The sequence below is a fragment of the Oncorhynchus mykiss genome, chromosome 19 (genome assembly GCF_013265735.2).
Source record: "Oncorhynchus mykiss isolate Arlee chromosome 19, USDA_OmykA_1.1, whole genome shotgun sequence".
Taxonomy (NCBI): domain Eukaryota; kingdom Metazoa; phylum Chordata; class Actinopteri; order Salmoniformes; family Salmonidae; genus Oncorhynchus; species Oncorhynchus mykiss.
Genome location: NC_048583.1, coordinates 46,986,709 through 47,007,979, shown reverse-complemented (window position 1 = coordinate 47,007,979; position 21,271 = coordinate 46,986,709). Strand labels below are relative to the sequence as shown.

The following is a 21,271-nucleotide window of genomic DNA, read 5'->3' as shown; positions in this document are numbered from 1 at the left end:
AGACATTTCAGCTGTACATTTTTTATTAATTTGTAAATATTTCTAAAAACATAATTCCACTTTGACGCGTGTAGGCCAGTGACACGAAATCTAAGCGTAATCCATTTGAAATTCAAATGTGGAAAAATCAAGGGGTGTGAATATTTTCAAAATGCTCTGTATGCCCCTCTCTTCCTAAAGCCAAATTCATCTCTGCAGCCATCTCTCTCTCTGTCCCTCTCCCCTTGTCTTCCCTATAATCACTTCACACATCTGGAGCTTTCCGCTGGGATGAGCTTCACACTTTGGCACACACTGTGACAACAGGTACCGCTGGCCTGCCTGGCACACACCGCCCAGCCCTTCTCCAATCAACACCTGCTCTCTCCCTCTCCCTTTCTCACTCACTGTCTCCTTCTCTCCTTCTCTTTCTCTCCCTCCCACCCTCTCAATCATCTCTCTACTACACTCTCTACCTGTGTAATGGCTGGTGGCGCCTCTCCTCTTCTCCACTGCTTCATTTCTCTACACCATTTATTCCAGGATTTGACACTTTGACACTTGATTCATTTGAATGTGTTCATGCAACGTCACACAAACCATCCTGGACCAAATTAATGAGATGTACTGCATCCATATTGACTGATGGATAGTGTGTGTGCAGGATGACTGGGAGTAGGGGGGATAGGGTGGTGCTGGTGCCTTTTATTTAGGAGGAAGGACTCTTCTGTGGTATGTCTGTTCCTGCTCACTAACATCCCTGAAGCCTACGGCTCTGGGAGTCAATACAGTAGCTTCCTCCACACTCATACCCTCTCATCGCTTCTCCTCCGGAAGGTCAAGCTGATTGGCAGAGGTTATAGGTAGATCTGGGTGAGAGAGCGGGTCAAGCACCCACAGGCACTCTACCACTTCGCCTCCAAACTCTGAGAGGCCATTTAGAAATATGACTTTTCTACCAGCAGTATTGACCTCGGCTCTTCATCCTAGGGTAGTTACTTACTCCCTATTGTTGTAGAAGAGACAGAATTATCTGTGTTTTTGTGATCGCCTTGTGTTGGTGTACTGTAATAAATTAGTTAAAATAATGAGGAGACACTGCAGAGAGTTGCAGACTGAATAAGAGATATATGTATGATGAAAAGGTACAAAACTACTGGCTAGAGACTGCTTAAATGGAGGCTATTTGAGGATCCTTTGGGCCACTCCTTCGCATGTATCATAGCATCTCAGTGGGGAAGCTGCTCAGAGTTGAGTGTGATGTGCGTACTTCCACTTAGAGCAAAGACAGCGTCTCCTCCCCATAGAGAGAGACTAGAGCCTAGGCTAAGGCAAAATTTCTGGCCACCAAGATCTTGACCTCCCCTCAGGCTGCTGCCCTGGAACCCTGTTGTCTAATATCTCTCTCTTGGCTCCGAGTCAGTTAGGGTGAGGGGGGCTCTGGCCACTGCTTAGGCTCCCCACCACAGGCTCTGAGTGGAGCTAATTGACCTATATGGCTCGTCTCCAGGCTGTGAGGGGGAGACCTCAGGATGGAGATTTAAAGCCCTTCTCTCCTCTAGACTCTAATCAGGTGGTGTGGAGACCCCTGCTGTGAGGCCCTCTCAACAGATTAACACTCCCAGCTCCCGTCCCACAGCCTAAAGTGATGGTTTCAATTCTCAGAGGATGAGCAGACTACTTTCCAGTCCACTGAAAGTTGTGGTTGACAGAAGATGAGGAAATACTTGTTTTCACTTAGAGTTAATCTAATGGAGAGACACTGTCTTTGTATTGTTCTGGTGGATTAATAATCCTAGTCCTTTGGTTAGTATGTCCCTGCTCTGAGTGTGTGGAGCTGTATGTGTGAGTGATGTTGTGCAAGGGTCAGGGGGCAGTGAGGCCTTTTGTCAGCAGGGTACAGGGGGAGACAGAGGCAGGCAGGCCTGCTCAGAATGCCTCTCTGGAGCGATAGGGGGGGTAAATGGGTCCCTATGGATAGAAAGAGGACAGGGGCAGGGGGGGGGGGGGGGGGCACTGGGGTTCAATATAGGTCCCACTGGACCTAGAGTGCAGAGAGAGAGATACATAGTTTCGGAATGGGTCCCTCTGGAGAGCGAATGAGTGAGAAATGGTGGTGGTAGGGGTGATCAGGGGTTTAGGATGGGTCCCTCTGGACAGAGAGAATGGGTGTAGGGGTCCTGAGTCAGAGCAGTCTGCTAATGAAGAGCCATCTGAGGGCCTATTCACCTTGAACATGATTCACTGCTGCTACTACTGCTGCTGTTCACTGTGCTGCTGCTACTACTGCTGCTGCTACTGCTCCTGCTGCTACTACTACTGCTACTACTGCTGCTACTGCTCCTGCTGCTACTACTACTGCTGCTACTGCTCCTGCTGCTACTACTACTGCTGCTACTGCTCCTGCTGCTACTACTACTGCTGCTACTGCTCCTGCTGCTACTACTGCTGCTGTTCACTGTGCTGCTGCTACTACTACTGCTGCTACTGCTCCTGCTGCTACTACTACTGCTACTACTGCTGCTACTGCTCCTGCTGCTACTACTACTGCTGCTACTGCTCCTGCTGCTACTACTACTGCTGTTCACTGTGCTCCTACTACTGCTGCTGTTCACTGTGCTGCTGCTACTGCTGCTGTTCACTGTGCTGCTGCTACTGCTGCTGTTCACTGTGCTGCTGCTACTGCTGCTGTTCACTGTGCTGCTGCTGCTACTACTGCTACTACTGCTGCTGTTCACTGTGCTACTACTACTGCTGCTGTTCACTGTGCTGCTGCTGCTACTACTGCTGCTGTTCACTGTGCTACTACTACTGCTGCTGTTCACTGTGCTGCTGCTGCTGCTACTACTACTACTACTGCTGCTGTTCACTGTGCTGCTGCTGCTACTACTGCTACTACTGCTGCTGTTCACTGTGCTACTACTACTGCTGCTGTTCACTGTGCTGCTGCTGCTACTACTGCTACTACTGCTGCTGTTCACTGTGCTGCTACTACTGCTGCTGTTCACTGTGCTGCTGCTGCTACTACTACTGCTGCTGTTCACTGTGCTGCTGCTACTACTACTGCTACTACTGCTGCTGTTCACTGTGCTGCTGCTACTACTACTACTGCTACTACTGCTGCTGTTCACTGTGCTGCTACTACTGCTGCTGTTCACTGTGCTGCTTCTACTACTACTACTGCTGCTGTTCACTGTGCTGCTTCTACTACTACTACTGCTGCTGTTCACTGTGCTGCTACTACTGTTGCTGTTCACTGTGCTGCTTCTACTACTACTACTGCTGCTGTTCACTGTGCTGCTACTACTGCTGCTGTTCACTGTGCTGCTTCTACTACTACTACTGCTGCTGTTCACTGTGCTGCTACTACTGTTGCTGTTCACTGTGCTGCTGCTACTTCTACTGCTACTACTGCTGCTGTTCACTGTGCTGCTACTGCTCCTGCTGCTACTGCTGCTACTACTACTGCTACTACTGCTGCTGTTCACTGTGCTGCTACTACTGTTGCTGTTCACTGTGCTGCTGCTACTATTACTGCTACTACTGCTGCTACTGCTCCTGCTGCTACTGCTGCTACTACTACTGCTACTACTGCTGCTGTTCACTGTGCTGCTACTACTGTTGCTGTTCACTGTGCTGCTGCTACTACTACTGCTACTACTGCTGCTACTGCTCCTGCTGCTACTGCTGCTGTTCACTGTGCTGCTACTACTGCTGCTGTTCACTGTGCTGCTGCTACTACTGCTGCTGCTACTGCTGCTGTTCACTGTGCTGCTACTGCTACTACTGCTGCTGTTCACTGTGCTGCAACTACTGCTGCTATTCACTGTGCTGCTGCTACTACTACAACTGCTATTACTGCTGCTACTGCTCCTGCTGCTCATTGTGCTGCTACTACTGCTGCTAATGCTCCTGCTGCTCACTGTGCTGTTGCTACTGCTCACTGCTACAGCTGCTACTGGTTCTACTGCTGCTACTGCTGCTCATTGTACTGCTACTTCTGCTACTGCTGCTCACTGTCCTGCTACTGCTGCTGCTACTGCCGCTGCCTGAGTTTGGCTTTGATCCACAATGACGCTTGTCCCCTGATTCCCTCTTGACCACCCTTCCATCTAGACAGTACGCACACACACACACACACATGCATCATGCATACACACATAGCATGCACATGTGCAGACACACACAGGAATTGTTTGCTGTTTCATGGAACACACATGGATTTGTTAATAAGAGTGGCAGTGTTCTTAATGTGCGGAGGCTCTGTGTTGCATATACACACTCACACCTCACCCAACAGCCACACGCCAGATTTATCTGAACCATCACTCACTGTTTTTTGTCCCAGAGCACCATGGATTCAGAGGGAGGGGAGGGGCTGGAGGAGGACTATTATCTACTTAAATATGTGTTTTTTTGTGTGTTTGTCATAACCAAGAATTCTTTGTGATTACTTCTCTCTCAGTTTATTTTTTTAAAGCTGACCTGTTGTTGATTGAGGTCAGAGCATTATTTTACATTGCAGGTTGTTTCCAATCTCGTCTGACTGAAGAGGTTTTTCAGTTGCTCACACAGCGTTCTGACACTTCATGGAAATGACATTCCCACTCCTCTCCTCTCTCTAATGGGAGGGAATGTGCAGCCATTGGAACTTGGGGGAATATTGTGAGATTTCTAAAGTGGTGGAACATGCTTCACTGGAAGCCCCCCCCCCCCACACTTTTTACTTTACAGTTCAAATGTAGAAGGACAGTTATTCTACGGATTACTTATATTGCGTTGATACAGAGGAAACATACCAGTGTTTTCATCCTGCCAAGCTTCTTGTAATTTTGCCTAATTGTTAGCCAGAGACACATAACCAGAGTCATACATAAGGAAGGCTCTAAATAAAAATAATAAGAATTGGTAACAAAAATAACAAAACAAAAAATTCTTATTGAGTGAGATATGGCCTACGTTGGGCCTATGTGAATCCTATAATTACTTTTGAAGCACATCTCCTAATCAAGATATCACTTTTCCTTCCTTTCTGTGCTGCCAAATGTTTGCATATACTGGTAAAGTTACCAGATTATTAGTAGAGCTGTACAATATGCGCAAAACATCTAATTGCTATTTTTCTACCAAATATTGCAATTTGACTTGCGATATAGAACAAAATGCTTGGGTGAACTGTTGGAATCATATCAATGGAATAGTGTTGTTTGGCATGAAAACAAATTAAAAAGCCAGGTAGGAGTTTTGACAGGGTAGAAACCGAAGTGTTAGTCAGTGTTTTCCAGGGCAGCATAATCACATTTGATTAATGTACAGAACATGCCGTTGCACAAACAACATGCTGATCTACACCACCACTGGTAGCAATGAGCTAATGCTTGCATTAGAGCTATGTCATTTAGCTAGCAAGTTAGCATTAGCAATAGCGTTATTTTATTGGGAAGTCCAGTACGGAATGTGAATACATTTCTTTGTTAATGTCAAGATCACAACTTATTTATCTCAATATCACGACATAACAAAAGTTGTTTTGTCAACATCACAAGATAAACTCTACAAATAGGAGTGTGGATATATTGATGACAGATTGATAGTATGGCTGAGGCAGCAGAGCCCATGATGGATCAGCGCATACGTTTTTATTCATTGCTACACTAAGGGATGATACATTTCATGCTAACATCATGCTTTAATTTGTGTTTGGAGCTCATTACCAGTTTATAAATTAGAATGTTAGCAAGCTAAATGTCCCTTACCTTGAGCTAAAAGCTCATGGGGCATAAAAGTCCTCATTAGGCATTTAAACCCTGAACGATGCCTGATAGGCAGCACTGTCTCCCCGGCTGTGTGCCACCATTAAAACCACAGCCAATCGCATGCAAGAAACAATACAGCTAGTCGAGAGAGTGAGCTAGCCATACTAGGTAGTCTTGTTAGCTAGCTAGCTTGTTATCTGTGCTGGTTGTTAGCTTGCATAGCTAATATGTGTATAATTGTAAGGGACACTTCATGTTTTATGCATAATGTTTAGATTTACAGAGTGGGTGAGCTCCATTCCAGACATGTTGATCATTCAATTCCAGCCTCAGAGTTTGATCACATTTATAGCAACCTCAGATACTGACAAGTCAGGATGCTGCCTGTAGGCTGTCTGCAAGGTGCCTTACATATGAAACATCCTGATTCATCAGCCTCTTGAATCTGATCAGCCTGTCAGGAATGGAGCTTACCCACTGTAAATTGTAATATTATCCACAAAACATGACGTGTCCCTCATAATTACATATCAGTTATGGAAGCTAACAACCAGCATAGATAACATGCTAGATATCTAGCTAACAAGACTACCTAGCTAACTAGCTAGCTCACAAGACTAGCCAAATTAGCTGTGTTGTTCCCTGCATGCGATTGGCTGTGGTCTTGGGGGCGGCATGCAGCCTGGGAGACCACTGCAGCCTGGGAGACTACTGCAGCCTGGGAGACCACGGCTGCCTGTCAGGCATCGTTCAGGGCTTAAATGGCCCCGCATTGCAATCAACTCAGCCACAGGGCTCCTTGATGAAGTGGTTATCAGGTATCTGAACAAATTAATGGATGATGCGTGATACTTTTGATTATCTCGTGATCTCGACAAAACAACTTTTGTTATGTAGTGATCATGAGATAAATAAGTTGTGATCTTGCCATAAAGAGGGAACTATTTTTTAAAATTCATATGTCCTCTCTAGAGTTCCGTACTGTGGACCTCCTTATGAATTGACTGCATGCTGAGGGAATAAACAACGTGGAGGAACTGTGTGCTGCCTGCTTGAGTGAAAGGGTCTGGGCTTGGTGTGCGTTGCCAGGGAACTGGAAACAAGCAGTGTGTCGCGGCGAAATATTGTTACTCTGTACATTTGATCTTGAATTTTCTTTTAGTCGCACTGGTGCACTCTAAATAAAACTCCAGGTTGCATATAATATTTTGTTGCATATGCAAGAGAGCAAGAGAGCTTAATTCCCAAACGGATATGTGGAGGGAGAGAGTTTTGCCACCCAGTAAGAAGTCCGTGGGTTTGGCGAACTTGACATGGATATTCTTTTTGCATCATTGTCCTGGAAATGTCCCTTGATTGAATTACTTGGTGCCAGGCAGGCAGGAGCAGCCTTGATGTATATGCAGCAGGGGAACATTCTGTAACTAGCTTAGTCATTAGAGACAAACCCGAAGATAGAGGGAGGGGACAACCATAAATAGAATCACTAATTTCATTTCTATGGGGACAACGTTACTACTCACATTGTATATGAGCTGTGCTAGGGAATACTCTGCTGCAATTTTAAAATCAACAGAAGCCACGCATTTACTGATTGCAGTCAATCGGTTCTTCCTCCATCTCTCTCCTGATCTCTTTCCCTTGCTCCCTCTCTCCGTTGGATGGCGTGGGTAGAGGAAGCGTCAGTGTCCAAGGTGGAGGAGAGGCGTGTGTCAGAGGAGAGTGGACGGCCACCCCAGCTGGAGTCAATATTTGCTTTAGGAATCTCAATAACAGGCCACAGTCATCTGCATCTCTGATAATGGACAACCATATGTCTCTGTTGACCCAGTGGACTAGGGTTCTCTCTCGCTCTCTCTTTCCTTTTCTCTCGCCTCTCTTCTGTCTCTTTCTCTCTCCTCTCTCTCTCTCTCTCTCTCTCTCGTTGTCCTCCCCCATCTCTCTCTCTCTCTCTCTCTACTATAAACGCAACATGCAACAATTCCATTGATTTTACTTAGTTACAGTTCATATGAGGGAATCGGTTAATTAAAATAAATTCATTAGGCCCTAATCTATGGATTTCACATGACTGGGAATACAGATATGTATCTGTTGGTCAAATATATATTTTTAAAAGGACTCGCATTGGGCCTCAGGATCTCATGGTATTTTTGTGCATTCAAGGAGGCAGTTTATGGTAGAGAAATGAACATAAGATTCTCTGGCAACAGCTCTGGTGGACATTCCTGCAGTCAGCATGCAATTGAACGCTCCCTCAACGCTCCCTCAACGCTCCCTCAACGCTCCCTCAACGCTCCCTCAAAACTTGAGACATCTGTAGCATTGTGTTGTGTCAAAATTGCACATTTTAGAGTGGCCAAGGTGCACCTGTGTAATTATCATGCTGTTTAGTCAGCTTCTTGATATGTCTCACCTCCCAGGTGGATGGATTATCTTGGCTCACTAACAGGGATGTAAACAAATTTGTGCACAGCATTTGAGAGAAATAAGGTTTTTGTGCTTATGGAACATTTCTGTGATATTTCAGCTCATGAAACATGGGATAAACACTTTACATGTTGCGTTTATATTTTTGTTCAATGTACATTCATAAAACCCGTTATATGACCTGCATGTTGTGCTGTGACCTCAGTTGCCATGGCAACCCAGCCTGTGATGTCCTCTCCTGGTTGAGTCAGCTGCATCTGGGGGCAGGGAGAAGATGACAGTGCAGCCTCACTGGCATCCTCACCCACAGCTCAGGTGATCTTAACCCATGTTTTTGTGTTGCCTGTATTCCATGGGTTTAAGCTTCATGGTTTCAGCCAGACTGTTCTCTCTCCCGCTCTTTCTGTCTTCCTCCCTCCCTCCCTCTGTGTGGTGAGCAGCTTGCCTGTCCTCAGGCTGCCCTAGGCCCTAGGCTCAGGTGCCTGTCAGCCTCAGTTTGAAACGGCTCCCTTTCAGCTATTCGTCATGCCTGCCTCAACCCCTGCTGTGCCAGCATGTGCCCAGTCCGTTCCATCTTCGCGCATCCAGTCCATTTTAGCCAACCAAACTTAGTCCAGCACAGCGCATACACATTCCCAGTAAAGCCCACTTCCAGTCCCAACCCATCTTCTCTCCACTGTTCTACCAGAGGGGCCTTAGCAACAACCTCACCACAGGCAGCAGTCCCTTAATGAGAGGGGAATGGCCCAGTGGGTTCCTAGAGTGGGGCTAGAGCGGGGGCTATAGTAAAGGCCTGTTTGGGTCCATTCTTGACTGGCAATTTGTTAGGTGCAGTCATCAAGAAGGCAGAAAGAGACAGCTAGCATAGTTAGTGTGGCAGGCATTTTGATCCCTTTCTGTTATTCCCAATGCTCTAACCTGACTGACTGACTATCCATCCAGCACCAGGCTCCCAGATTGCTCTACCTGCTTGGCACTCTGAATTTCAAATGTCTCCAATTTTCCCCCTGTCGAGTAGGATGGAGGGAGGGATGTCTGAGAGCGTATGAATGCCTCCAGCAGGGGTTCTGTTCTAGCACCCAGGAATGGGGGCCGGCAAGGGGAGCGTCATGCCTGTAGTGTGTGTTTATTTGTTGACTGCTTTCCCATTTGTGGCTGTGTGGCCAGTCTGATTGTCCTCTGCCTGCTACAGTGGTCTGGTTATTACTACTCCTCTGTCCACTGATGCTGCCTTTGTCTCTGTCTTTCTTACGTAGCTTCTTAATGTGTTGTGTTGATGTTTTGTCTCAATTTACTTTTTCCATTGAGTTTTTATTCGTTTCATTGGGCTGTAAGTCAGCCTTTTTCTATGTCTCTTCCTCTGTGGTTTTCCTTAACCCTGGCCCCAGCTATGAGGAGCGTGCGCTTTACCTGGAGGCCATCGTGCAGAACCACCGGGAGGTCATGACCTTTGAGGACTTTGCCTCGCAGGTCTTCTCCCCTTCAACCAGCTACTACCCAATGAGTGGGACAGGTCAGAATCCTACTCTGCTCCTCCACTTCCTCCTCTACTTCACAGCAGCACACCTGTTAGCCCTCCTCTTCAGACCCCTCCATCTCTATGTCCTGGTCCTTGTCTCCTCACACCCACACTCTGATGAATATCAAAGGCAGCAGGGCCAAGCTCTCTCCACACTGTCTGAGCAGCAGCATCAAAGACTTTACCGTGGCTCAATAACTTAGTCAGGCCCTGCTCCTTGTCTCTCCGTGTTCTGTTTCATCTCACCCCCTCCTCTGTTTTTATCTTCCCCTCTCATTTAATTAGCCCGACAGAAATATACATGATGTGACATGATTGAATGTGGGTTAAACCCGGTGTATGTGATCAGTCCTCTTATCAGAGCGTTCATACCTGTACCAAAGATATGCAGTCTGCTAAACACTGGGTTCACACTGCTGTCTCCCAGAGGTCAGGAAGAGGGGAGACTGAGGGGGACTTCATTAAACAATGTCTCCTCTTCCTGCCCTGGCTTGGCCTAGATCTGATGGGTCTATAACAACAACAACACCGCTAACATCCAATCAGTACAGCAATGCTCTCATGCACTGATACAACTGGAAACCTGTGTTCTTTTATTGTCATGACTGGAAACTTAATCTGTTATTGTGTGTGTGTCTTGGCTACGTGCGTACGAACATGTCTCTGTGTGTGTATACGTGTGTGTATGTTGTGTCTGTATGTGTGTGTGTTGTCCAGATTTCAGCGAGCAGCCCCAGAAGGCAGGGTTGATAAGCAGACTGGCAGAGGCAGGAGGTAGTCTGATAAGCAGACTGGCAGACGCAGGAGGTAGTCTGATAGGCAGACTGGCAGAGGCAGGAGGTAGTCTGATAGGCAGACTGGCAGAGGCAGGAGGTAGTCTGATAGGCAGACTGGCAGAGGCAGGAGGTAGTCTGATAGGCAGACTGGCAGAGGCAGGAGGTAGTCTGATAGGCAGACTGGCAGAGGCAGGAGGTAGTCTGATAGGCAGACTGGCAGAGGCAGGAGGTAGTCTGATAGGCAGACTGGCAGAGGCAGGAGGTAGTCTGATAGGCAGACTGGCAGAGGCAGGAGGTAGTCTGATAGGCAGACCGGCAGAGGCAGGAGGTAGTCTGATAGGCAGACCGGCAGAGGCAGGAGGTAGTCTGATAGGCAGACTGGCAGAGGCAGGAGGTAGTCTGATAGGCAGACTGGCAGAGGCAGGAGGTAGTCTGATAGGCAGACTGGCAGAGGCAGGAGGTAGTCTGATAGGCAGACTGGCAGAGGCAGGAGGTAGTCTGATAGGCAGACTGGCAGAGGCAGGAGGTAGTCTGATAGGCAGACTGGCAGAGGCAGGAGGTAGTCTGATAGGCAGACTGGCAGAGGCAGGAGGTAGTCTGATAGGCAGACTGGCAGAGGCAGGAGGTAGTCTGATAGGCAGACTGGCAGAGGCAGGAGGTAGTCTGATAGGCAGACTGGCAGAGGCAGGAGGTAGTCTGATAGGCAGACTGGCAGAGGCAGGAGGTAGTCTGATAGGCAGACTGGCAGAGGCAGGAGGTAGTCTGATAGGCAGACTGGCAGGATGAGAGAAAGGGGAGAGCGAGAGGAAATGGGAGAGAGAATCTTGTGTGTGGGGCATTAATCTGTTCTCTGCTGGTGTGTGTTATTTGTAGTGGAGCAGGAGAAGGATAGCTGGTTGGGCTGATTGAGTCCTCTTTGTGATTATGGGATCATAGGTTAGTCTGACCAGACAATAAATTATTATTTTCTCTTATTGTTAAATGAGGATTGGTTTCACAGCGTGGTGCATCAGCTGTGTCTGATGAGAGCAGACATAACAACAAGACTTACTTTAATCACCCTCTTTAATCCTGTGGAAATTAATTTGGAACATCTATACAAATTGATGATTATACATTATTTTTGGGCTCTTTTGGGCTCTCTGTCTGTCGTGACCGAGTGACCGAGAAACCGAGGACGTGTTATTTTGTCCACCGTGGGTTTGGAATCAGCTGGTCCTGTACATCAACTGTTTCTACCAACAGCACCACACCACAGAGATGCAGGGCAATTTCAGGAATCACTCTAGGTCTGCATGCAGACTTCACCTGGCAATCTTCTAAACAAGGGGGAGGTTAAATCCTAGTACACACAGATACAGGTGCTCACAGCTTCTTCCAGTGATAAACCAGGCATTTTTCTGAGAAGTGGTTCTTTATATTTTTTGAAATGTATTTTTTGTCAACATGTTTTCCTGTATTTACAGCGGCCGAGTGGATAGTGTACAATACATTTATGTTCATGTACATTCTCTAATATATAGTCTGTTTATGTCCTGTGTATGGTTCTATGCATCAACACATGGCCACTGATATATAATCACAGAAGGCTGCTTAGTTTTGTCCCTTTGTTGTGTCTGTGACCTCAGACTTAAAAAGCTGCTCTCATTGTCACCCTTCTCAGATGTGCTGGTGTCTAGTAATACAGTGATTGGCTGTTGCCCTCTCATGTGTCTTTGTCGTGCCTGTGTCTCATGTTTCATATGCTGCTGCAGTGTGAGTGTGTGTGCTTGTCAATACCCCCTGCTTAGGTTCATTGCTCCACTAATATGTCATCCATGACGTGCAGCGTGCCGGCGTTGGCCGGGGATGGTTTGGGACATGGAGTACCCTTGGGCCAAGCTGGACTGTAAGACTTCTGCCTGTTTCCTCTACTAGGCATGATGCCCATTGCCCACCCTCCACCTTAACCTGACCTTCACCTTTAACACCACAGCTACACCATCTCAGAGACCAATCATACTAACCTGCACCCCGACCCCGGACAGTTCTAATATCCCACTCTCACTTCCTCCTGCATGAGTCATCTCTAACCTACAGTAGATTACCCTCATCCTCCCCGCTGTGGCCCTGCAGTGTGACTGTGTGTCTACTGTCTGAGTTGTTTATGTGGTTTGAGTGTTTGTTCACACTGACATGTTGAAGTTTTTTTGGGGGGGGCCAGGGGGTTGGACTCAGTCAGGGTCTCAAATTACTGTAGAGAGTAAGAATAGCAGAATACACAAGGTGCAATTTGGAAATGTGGTTATGCATCAGCAGTTTGTCAGTCACTCAATTAGCCCATGTCAGTAAAAAATGTTTAGATTTGTAAGTTATTATAGTGGCTTAGTAAACTTAGGGCCCCCATTTTCAATTTTGTTGGTCGGTCTCACTCAGATATCATATTAAAACCTGCAAATATTTCTCTCCACCCTATGGAAAAATGTGTAGAATTGCAGGAAATTAGCTGTAAAACTGCAAATTGTCCTGTCCGCCCCATGGAATGAGTAGAATTGCATGAAATGAGTTCTAATATTGTAACATTTTCTCTACTCACCATGGGAAAATGTGTAGAATTGCACGATTTAACTGTAAAAGGTAGAAATGTTCTTTCCACTGTCAAGAGGAGGGCTGCTTAAATATTTTGCTTGTAATTTGGTGGAGGGGGTGTACCCAATTGTCATACTTGAGTAAAAGTAAGGATACCAGAAAATGACAAGTGAAAGTCAGTCAGTAAAATACTACTTGAGTAAAAGTATACTTTTTTTTTATGTATATATTTTACCAATTAAAATGTATTTTTGATACTTAAGTATCAAAAGTATAAATCATATCAAATTCCTTATATTAAGCCAATCACACAGAAAGATCTTATTTTCTTAATTTACGGATAGCCAGGGGCACACTCCAACACTCAGACATCATTTACAAACAAAGCATTTGTGTTTAGTAATAAGTCCACCATATCAGAGGAAGTAGGGATGACCTTGATAAGTGCATGAATGGGACCATCTTGATAAGTGCGTGAATGGGACCATTTTCTTGTCCTACTTAGCATTCAAAATGTGATGAGTACTTTTGGGTGTCAGGGAAAATGTATGGAGTAAAAAGTACATTTTCTTTAGGAATATAGTTTAGTAAATGTAAAAGTTGTCAAAAATATAAATTGTAAAGTACAGATGCCTAAAAACACTACTTAAGTAGTACTTTAAAGTATTTTTACCTAAGTACTTTACACCACTGCACACATTGGTAAACAGACCCGCGAGCAACTGTGGCCCCTCCATGAGTTCAGTTTTTTTTTGTGGCCCCCACCCCATCAAAGATGCCCATCCCTGGGTTAAATGAACATAGCTACAAGAGTCAACAATGAGGGAGATACTCGCTCTTCAAATCTTTCAATGGATCCAGACAGTCCGTGGGACTGAAGAGCTCCCCCAGACAGGCCGCCTTCTCTGACCCTAAACCACTCTGTCTAGAGACAACAGCTCTTCACCTTCTCATACCGCTACAGCTTCATCTGGTGGCAACAGAAGACCCTCTAACTTTTACTATGTGTCAGAGAGTGTCAACTAGTCAAGGAGCTGCCAGGCACACTGGTTTAAATGACTGTTGATGTCTACTCTACTGTGGAGCAGACTGTTGCCACAACTCTGGAGAAACCTGTGTCTGTATTGGTGTTGCACACAATTTTGTCTATAATGTTTTGTTACATTTTACTGGTCTCTTTATCTCATGGTGTTGAACTGGTTGAGAAGCGTTTCTGATAATCCAGTCTGTTCCTGCTCTATGATCTGTCCAACATATACACATTTTATAATAAGCAGTCATACCAACCTATGTGATGTCAAGTTACAGAAATCATTTACCCCTTTGAATATTGTCTGGACAGATTTTTAACGACATGGAACAAACTCAAACCAACTTTCAAGAGGCCCTCTATATTTCTGAAAACTGTCCCTGTCTCTTAACATATTAAATGCTTTATGTCTTGTATGACTTTGATCGTCACAGTGATAATAACCAACAACATACCACCACACAGGCTTTCTGAATGTCGCCGTCATCTCCCTTCCCTAGTACCCTCCCTGACTGACTGTCTACAGCAGGGCTGTGTTGTGTGACTTTGTCTTAATGTGACGCTCTACTGTCTGTTTTTCTTTTAGATGAAACAATGTTAAAGGTGTCATTGCGGTAATTGAAGAAGGTAAGCCCCGAGCGCCGACCAGAAGCTCGTGTATCACCCAAAGGCCTCGCTCTCCCGTTTACTCATCCTCTCTGGTTTCTCCTTTATTTGGTACTAACACACTTTTTTTACCCACCTACCTACCGCTTTATGAAGGATGGTTGATTTGACGCTGTATGGGGTGGTGGTATAATGCTGTATGGGGTGGTGGTATAATGCTGTATGGGGTGGTGATATAACGCTGTATGGGGTGGTGGTATAACACTGTATGGGGTGGTGATATAACGCTGTATGGGGTGGTGATATAACGCTGTATGGGGTGGTGGTATAATGCTGTATGGGGTGGTGATATAACGCTGTATGGGGTGGTGGTATAACACTGTATGGGGTGGTGGTATAACGCTGTATGGGGTGGTGATATAACGCTGTATGGGGTGGTGATATAACGCTGTATGGGGTGGTGGTATAATGCTGTATGGGGTGGTGGTATAACGCTGTATGGGGTGGTGATGTAACGCTGTATGGGGTGGTGGTATAACGCTGTATGGGGTGGTGGTATAACGCTGTATGGGGTGGTGGTATAACGCTGTATGGGGTGGTGGTATAACGCTGTATGGGGTGGTGGTATAACGCTGTATGGGGTGGTGATATAACGCTGTATGGGGTGGTGGTATAACGCTGTATGGGGTGGTGATATAACGCTGTATGGGCTGGTGATATAACGCTGTATGGGGTGGTGATATAACGCTGTATGGGGTGGTGATATAACGCTGTATGGGGTGGTGATATAACGCTGTATGGGGTGGTGATATAACGCTGTATGGGGTGGTGATATAACGCTGTATGGGGTGGTGATATAACGCTATATGGGCTGGTGATATAACGCTGTATGGGGTGGTGATATAACGCTGTATGGGGTGGTGATATAACGCTGTATGGGGTGGTGATATAACGCTGTATGGAGTGGTGATATAACGCTGTACTGGGGTGGTTGTATAACGCTGTATGGAGTGGTGATATAACACTGTATGGGGTGGTGATATAACGCTATATGGGGTGGTGATATAACGCTGTATGGGGTGGTGATATAACGCTGTACTGGGGTGGTTGTATAACGCTGTATGGAGTGGTAATATAACGCTGTACGGGGTGGTGATATAACGCTATATGGGGTGGTGATATAACGCTGTATGGGGTGGTGATATAACGCTGTATGGGGTGGTGATATAACGCTGTATGGGGTGGTGATATAACGCTGTATGGGGTGGTGATATAACGCTGTATGGGGTGGTGATATAACGCTGTATGGGGTGGTGATATAACGCTGTATGGGGTGGTGATATAACGCTGTATGGGGTGGTGATATAACGCTGTATGGGGTGGTTATATAACGCTGTATGGGGTGGTGATATAACGCTGTATGGGGTGGTGATATAACGCTGTATGGGGTGGTGATATAACGCTGTACGGGGTGGTGATATAACGCTGTACGGGGTGGTGATATAACGCTGTATGGAGTGGTGATATAACGCTGTATGGGGTGGTGATATAACGCTGTATGGGGTGGTGATATAACGCTGTATGGGGTGGTGATATAACGCTGTATGGGGTGGTGATATAACACTGTATGGGGTGGTGATATAACGCTGTATGGGGTGGTGATATAACGCTGTATGGAGTGGTAATATAACGCTGTACGGGGTGGTGATATAACGCTGTATGGGGTGGTGATATAACGCTGTATGGGGTGGTGATATGACGCTGTATGGGGTGGTGGTATGACGCTGTATGGAGTGGTGATATAACGCTGTATGGGGTGGTGATATAACGCTGTATGGGGTGGTGATATAACGCTGTATGGGGTGGTGGTATAACGCTGTATGGAGTGGTGATATAACGCTGTATGGGGTGGTGATATAACGCTGTATGGAGTGGTAATATAACGCTGTACGGGGTGGTGATATAACGCTGTATGGGGTGGTGATATAACGCTGTATGGGGTGGTGATATAACGCTGTATGGGGTGGTGGTATAACGCTGTATGGGGTGGTTGTATAACGCTGTATGGGGTGGTGATATAACGCTGTATGGGGTGGTGATATAACGCTGTATGGGGTGGTGATATAACGCTGTATGGGGTGGTGATATAACGCTGTATGGAGTGGTGATATAACGCTGTACTGGGGTGGTTGTATAACGCTGTATGGAGTGGTGATATAACACTGTATGGGGTGGTGATATAACGCTATATGGGGTGGTGATATAACGCTGTATGGGGTGGTGATATAACGCTGTACTGGGGTGGTTGTATAACGCTGTATGGAGTGGTAATATAACGCTGTACGGGGTGGTGATATAACGCTATATGGGGTGGTGATATAACGCTGTATGGGGTGGTGATATAACGCTGTATGGGGTGGTGATATAACGCTGTATGGGGTGGTGATATAACGCTGTATGGGGTGGTGATATAACGCTGTATGGGGTGGTGATATAACGCTGTATGGGGTGGTGATATAACGCTGTATGGGGTGGTGATATAACGCTGTATGGGGTGGTGATATAACGCTGTATGGGGTGGTGAAATAACGCTGTATGGGGTGGTGATATAACGCTGTATGGGGTGGTGATATAACGCTGTATGGGGTGGTGATATAACGCTGTATGGGGTGGTGATATAACGCTGTATGGGGTGGTGATATAACGCTGTATGGGGTGGTGATATAACGCTGTATGGGGTGGTGATATAACGCTGTATGGGGTGGTGATATAACGCTGTATGGGGTGGTGATATAACGCTGTACTGGGGTGGTTGTATAACGCTGTATGGAGTGGTAATATAACGCTGTACGGGGTGGTGATATAACGCTATATGGGGTGGTGATATAACGCTGTATGGGGTGGTGATATAACGCTGTATGGGGTGGTGATATAACGCTGTATGGGGTGGTGATATAACGCTGTATGGGGTGGTGATATAACGCTGTATGGGGTGGTGATATAACGCTGTATGGGGTGGTGATATAACGCTGTATGGGGTGGTGATATAACGCTGTATGGGGTGGTGATATAACGCTGTATGGGGTGGTGATATAACGCTGTATGGGGTGGTGATATAACGCTGTATGGGGTGGTGATATAACGCTGTATGGGGTGGTGATATAACGCTGTACGGGGTGGTGATATAACGCTGTACGGGGTGGTGATATAACGCTGTACGGAGTGGTGATATAACGCTGTATGGGGTGGTGATATAACGCTGTATGGGGTGGTGATATAACGCTGTATGGGGTGGTGATATAACGCTGTATGGGGTGGTGATATAACACTGTATGGGGTGGTGATATAACGCTGTATGGGGTGGTGATATAACGCTGTATGGAGTGGTAATATAACGCTGTACGGGGTGGTGATATAACGCTGTATGGGGTGGTGATATAACGCTGTATGGGGTGGTGATATGACGCTGTATGGGGTGGTGGTATGACGCTGTATGGAGTGGTGATATAACGCTGTATGGGGTGGTGATATAACGCTGTATGGGGTGGTGATATAACGCTGTATGGGGTGGTGGTATAACGCTGTATGGGGTGGTGGTATAACGCTGTATGGAGTGGTGATATAACGCTGTATGGGGTGGTGATATAACGCTGTATGGGGTGGTGATATAACGCTGTATGGGGTGGTGGTATAACGCTGTATGGGGTGGTGATATAACGCTGTATGGGGTGGTGATATAACGCTGTATGGAGTGGTAATATAACGCTGTACGGGGTGGTGATATAACGCTGTATGGGGTGGTGATATAACGCTGTATGGGGTGGTGATATAACGCTGTATGGGGTGGTGGTATAACGCTGTATGGGGTGGTTGTATAACGCTGTATGGGGTGGTGATATAACGCTGTATGGGGTGGTGATATAACGCTGTATGGGGTGGTGATATAACGCTGTATGGGGTGGTGATATAACGCTGTATGGAGTGGTGATATAACGCTGTACTGGGGTGGTTGTATAACGCTGTATGGAGTGGTGATATAACACTGTATGGGGTGGTGATATAACGCTATATGGGGTGGTGATATAACGCTGTATGGGGTGGTGATATAACGCTGTACTGGGGTGGTTGTATAACGCTGTATGGAGTGGTAATATAACGCTGTACGGGGTGGTGATATAACGCTATATGGGGTGGTGATATAACGCTGTATGGGGTGGTGATATAACGCTGTATGGGGTGGTGATATAACGCTGTATGGGGTGGTGATATAACGCTGTATGGGGTGGTGATATAACGCTGTATGGGGTGGTGATATAACGCTGTATGGGGTGGTGATATAACGCTGTATGGGGTGGTGATATAACGCTGTATGGGGTGGTGATATAACGCTGTATGGGGTGGTGATATAACGCTGTATGGGGTGGTGATATAACGCTGTATGGGGTGGTGATATAACGCTGTACGGGGTGGTGATATAACGCTGTATGGAGTGGTGATATAACGCTGTATGGGGTGGTGATATAACGCTGTATGGGGTGGTGATATAACGCTGTATGGGGTGGTGATATAACGCTGTATGGGGTGGTGATATAACGCTGTATGGGGTGGTGATATAACGCTGTATGGGGTGGTGATATAACGCTGTATGGAGTGGTAATATAACGCTGTACGGGGTGGTGATATAACGCTGTATGGGGTGGTGATATAACGCTGTATGGGGTGGTGATATGACGCTGTATGGGGTGGTGGTATGACGCTGTATGGAGTGGTGATATAACGCTGTATGGGGTGGTGATATAACGCTGTATGGGGTGGTGATATAACGCTGTATGGGGTGGTGGTATAACGCTGTATGGAGTGGTGATATAACGCTGTATGGGGTGGTGATATAACGCTGTATGGGGTGGTGATATAACGCTGTATGGGGTGGTGGTATAACGCTGTATGGGGTGGTGATATAACGCTGTATGGGGTGGTGATATAACGCTGTATGGGGTGGTGATATAACGCTGTATGGAGTGGTGATATAACGCTGTACTGGGGTGGTGATATAACGCTGTATGGGGTGGTGATATAACGCTGTATGGGGTGGTGATATAACGCTGTATGGGGTGGTGATATAACGCTGTATGGGGTGGTGGTATGACGCTGTATGGAGTGGTGATATAACGCTGTATGGGGTGGTGATATAACGCTGTATGGGGTGGTGATATAACGCTGTATGGGGTGGTGATATAACGCTGTATGGAGTGGTAATATAACGCTGTATGGGCTGGTGATATAACGCTGTATGGGGTGGTGATATAACGCTGTATGGGGTGGTGATATAACGCTGTATGGGGTGGTGATATAACGCTGTATGGGGTGGTGGTATAACGCTGTATGGGGTGGTGGTATAATGCTGTATGGGGTGGTGGTATAACGCTGTATGGGGTGGTGATATAACGCTGTACGGGGGTTGTATTCTCTGTTTAGCCAGGCTGGTAATTGCGAGTGATGCTGCACCCGACTAAGTAGCAGCATGAGCAATATAGACACACTTCTTTCTGCTTGTGCTTCTGCATGTCACGCCACACGCCTTTGTCTTTATCTCCCCAGCGGTATCTTCCTTTATCTTTGTCCTTTTTTCTCCTCTTCACTCCTGTCCGAGTGTGGCTGTTGGCCTGGGGCAGAGTGTGACATTAACACCTGCCGTACTGGAAGAAAACGGCTTTGTCATTGAAGCTTTGTTTGAATTGCTGCAGGGGACCAATGGGGATGAGGCCCATTTACTCCCTTTTGTTTTTTTTCACCTTCTAGATCTCTCTCTCTATCCCCTCTGTCTCCCCTCCCCTCTGTCTCCTCTCCCTTCTCTCTCTCTTTCTCCCCTCTCTCGCCCTTCTCTTTCTCTCTCTCATTCTCTCACCTCACACTCGGAGTATGAAAGGATCTCAAATGAGAGGCAGGGTGTGCAGGTCTCTTGACACACCATGGCCTCTGTCAGTCTAGCTGTTTAGGGGGAGCTCAGAGTGGAATTAACTTGCGTTATGATTTACCAGCCAGGCACCGCCAACTCAAGTTTTGGGAGATTTTGTTTCACCCTAGTAACTAATTGTGAATGTTTACTTTTAATATTCAACTTAAATTTGTGTCATTTCCACATATGATATCGTATATGCAACCCAAAGTGTTGCAATTTAAAACACGTTTATTGCCGTTGTTTAGTGGGTATTGTACCGAGCCCTCTGTCGATAGATGTGTCTGCTGCATGGGTGGGTGCTAGGCAGCATACTGGGGGAGTTTGTAAATATAAGGTCTGTATAGGCCTTTATCTGAGGCCCAGCGGCCCACTCCCCAGCTACCCTGCCCCTCTCCATCACGCCACTACTATAGGAGAGGGTGGGGCTTGTCAGGGCCAGTGGGAAAGTTGTTTGTTCTAGTGGTGGAATAGTCGAAGTGCAAAGTAGTGGAATTATGGAGTTATACTGTGCTTGTAGGGTTGGACTTGGGTTAGGCCTGCCCACACGTTTACTCACAGCCCTCCTCTGTTCTATTCATATGCATAATGAAGATAAACAAACACACACACAGCCTTAACCCTACCCCTCCCCCTCTGAATGAGTGGAAG

General features: G+C 46.5%; 1 protein-coding gene across 5 annotated transcripts in view; it reads left to right on the top strand.

Moving 5' to 3' along the window:
- Positions 1-21,271, top strand: part of LOC110498370 (ral GTPase-activating protein subunit alpha-2) — a 190,110-nt gene that overhangs the window by 164,820 nt on the left and 4,019 nt on the right. For 2 of the 5 annotated variants that reach the window (XM_036954948.1, XM_036954951.1), the window contains 2 exons: positions 9,554-9,678; positions 12,289-12,348. In XM_036954948.1, coding sequence (XP_036810843.1) covers positions 9,554-9,678; positions 12,289-12,348 — 185 coding nt within the window. Of the gene's footprint in view, positions 1-9,553; positions 9,679-12,288; positions 12,349-14,644; positions 14,686-21,271 lie in introns of all 5 variants that reach the window. The other 3 variants (XM_036954950.1, XM_036954952.1, XM_036954949.1) reach the window with 3 other exon arrangements.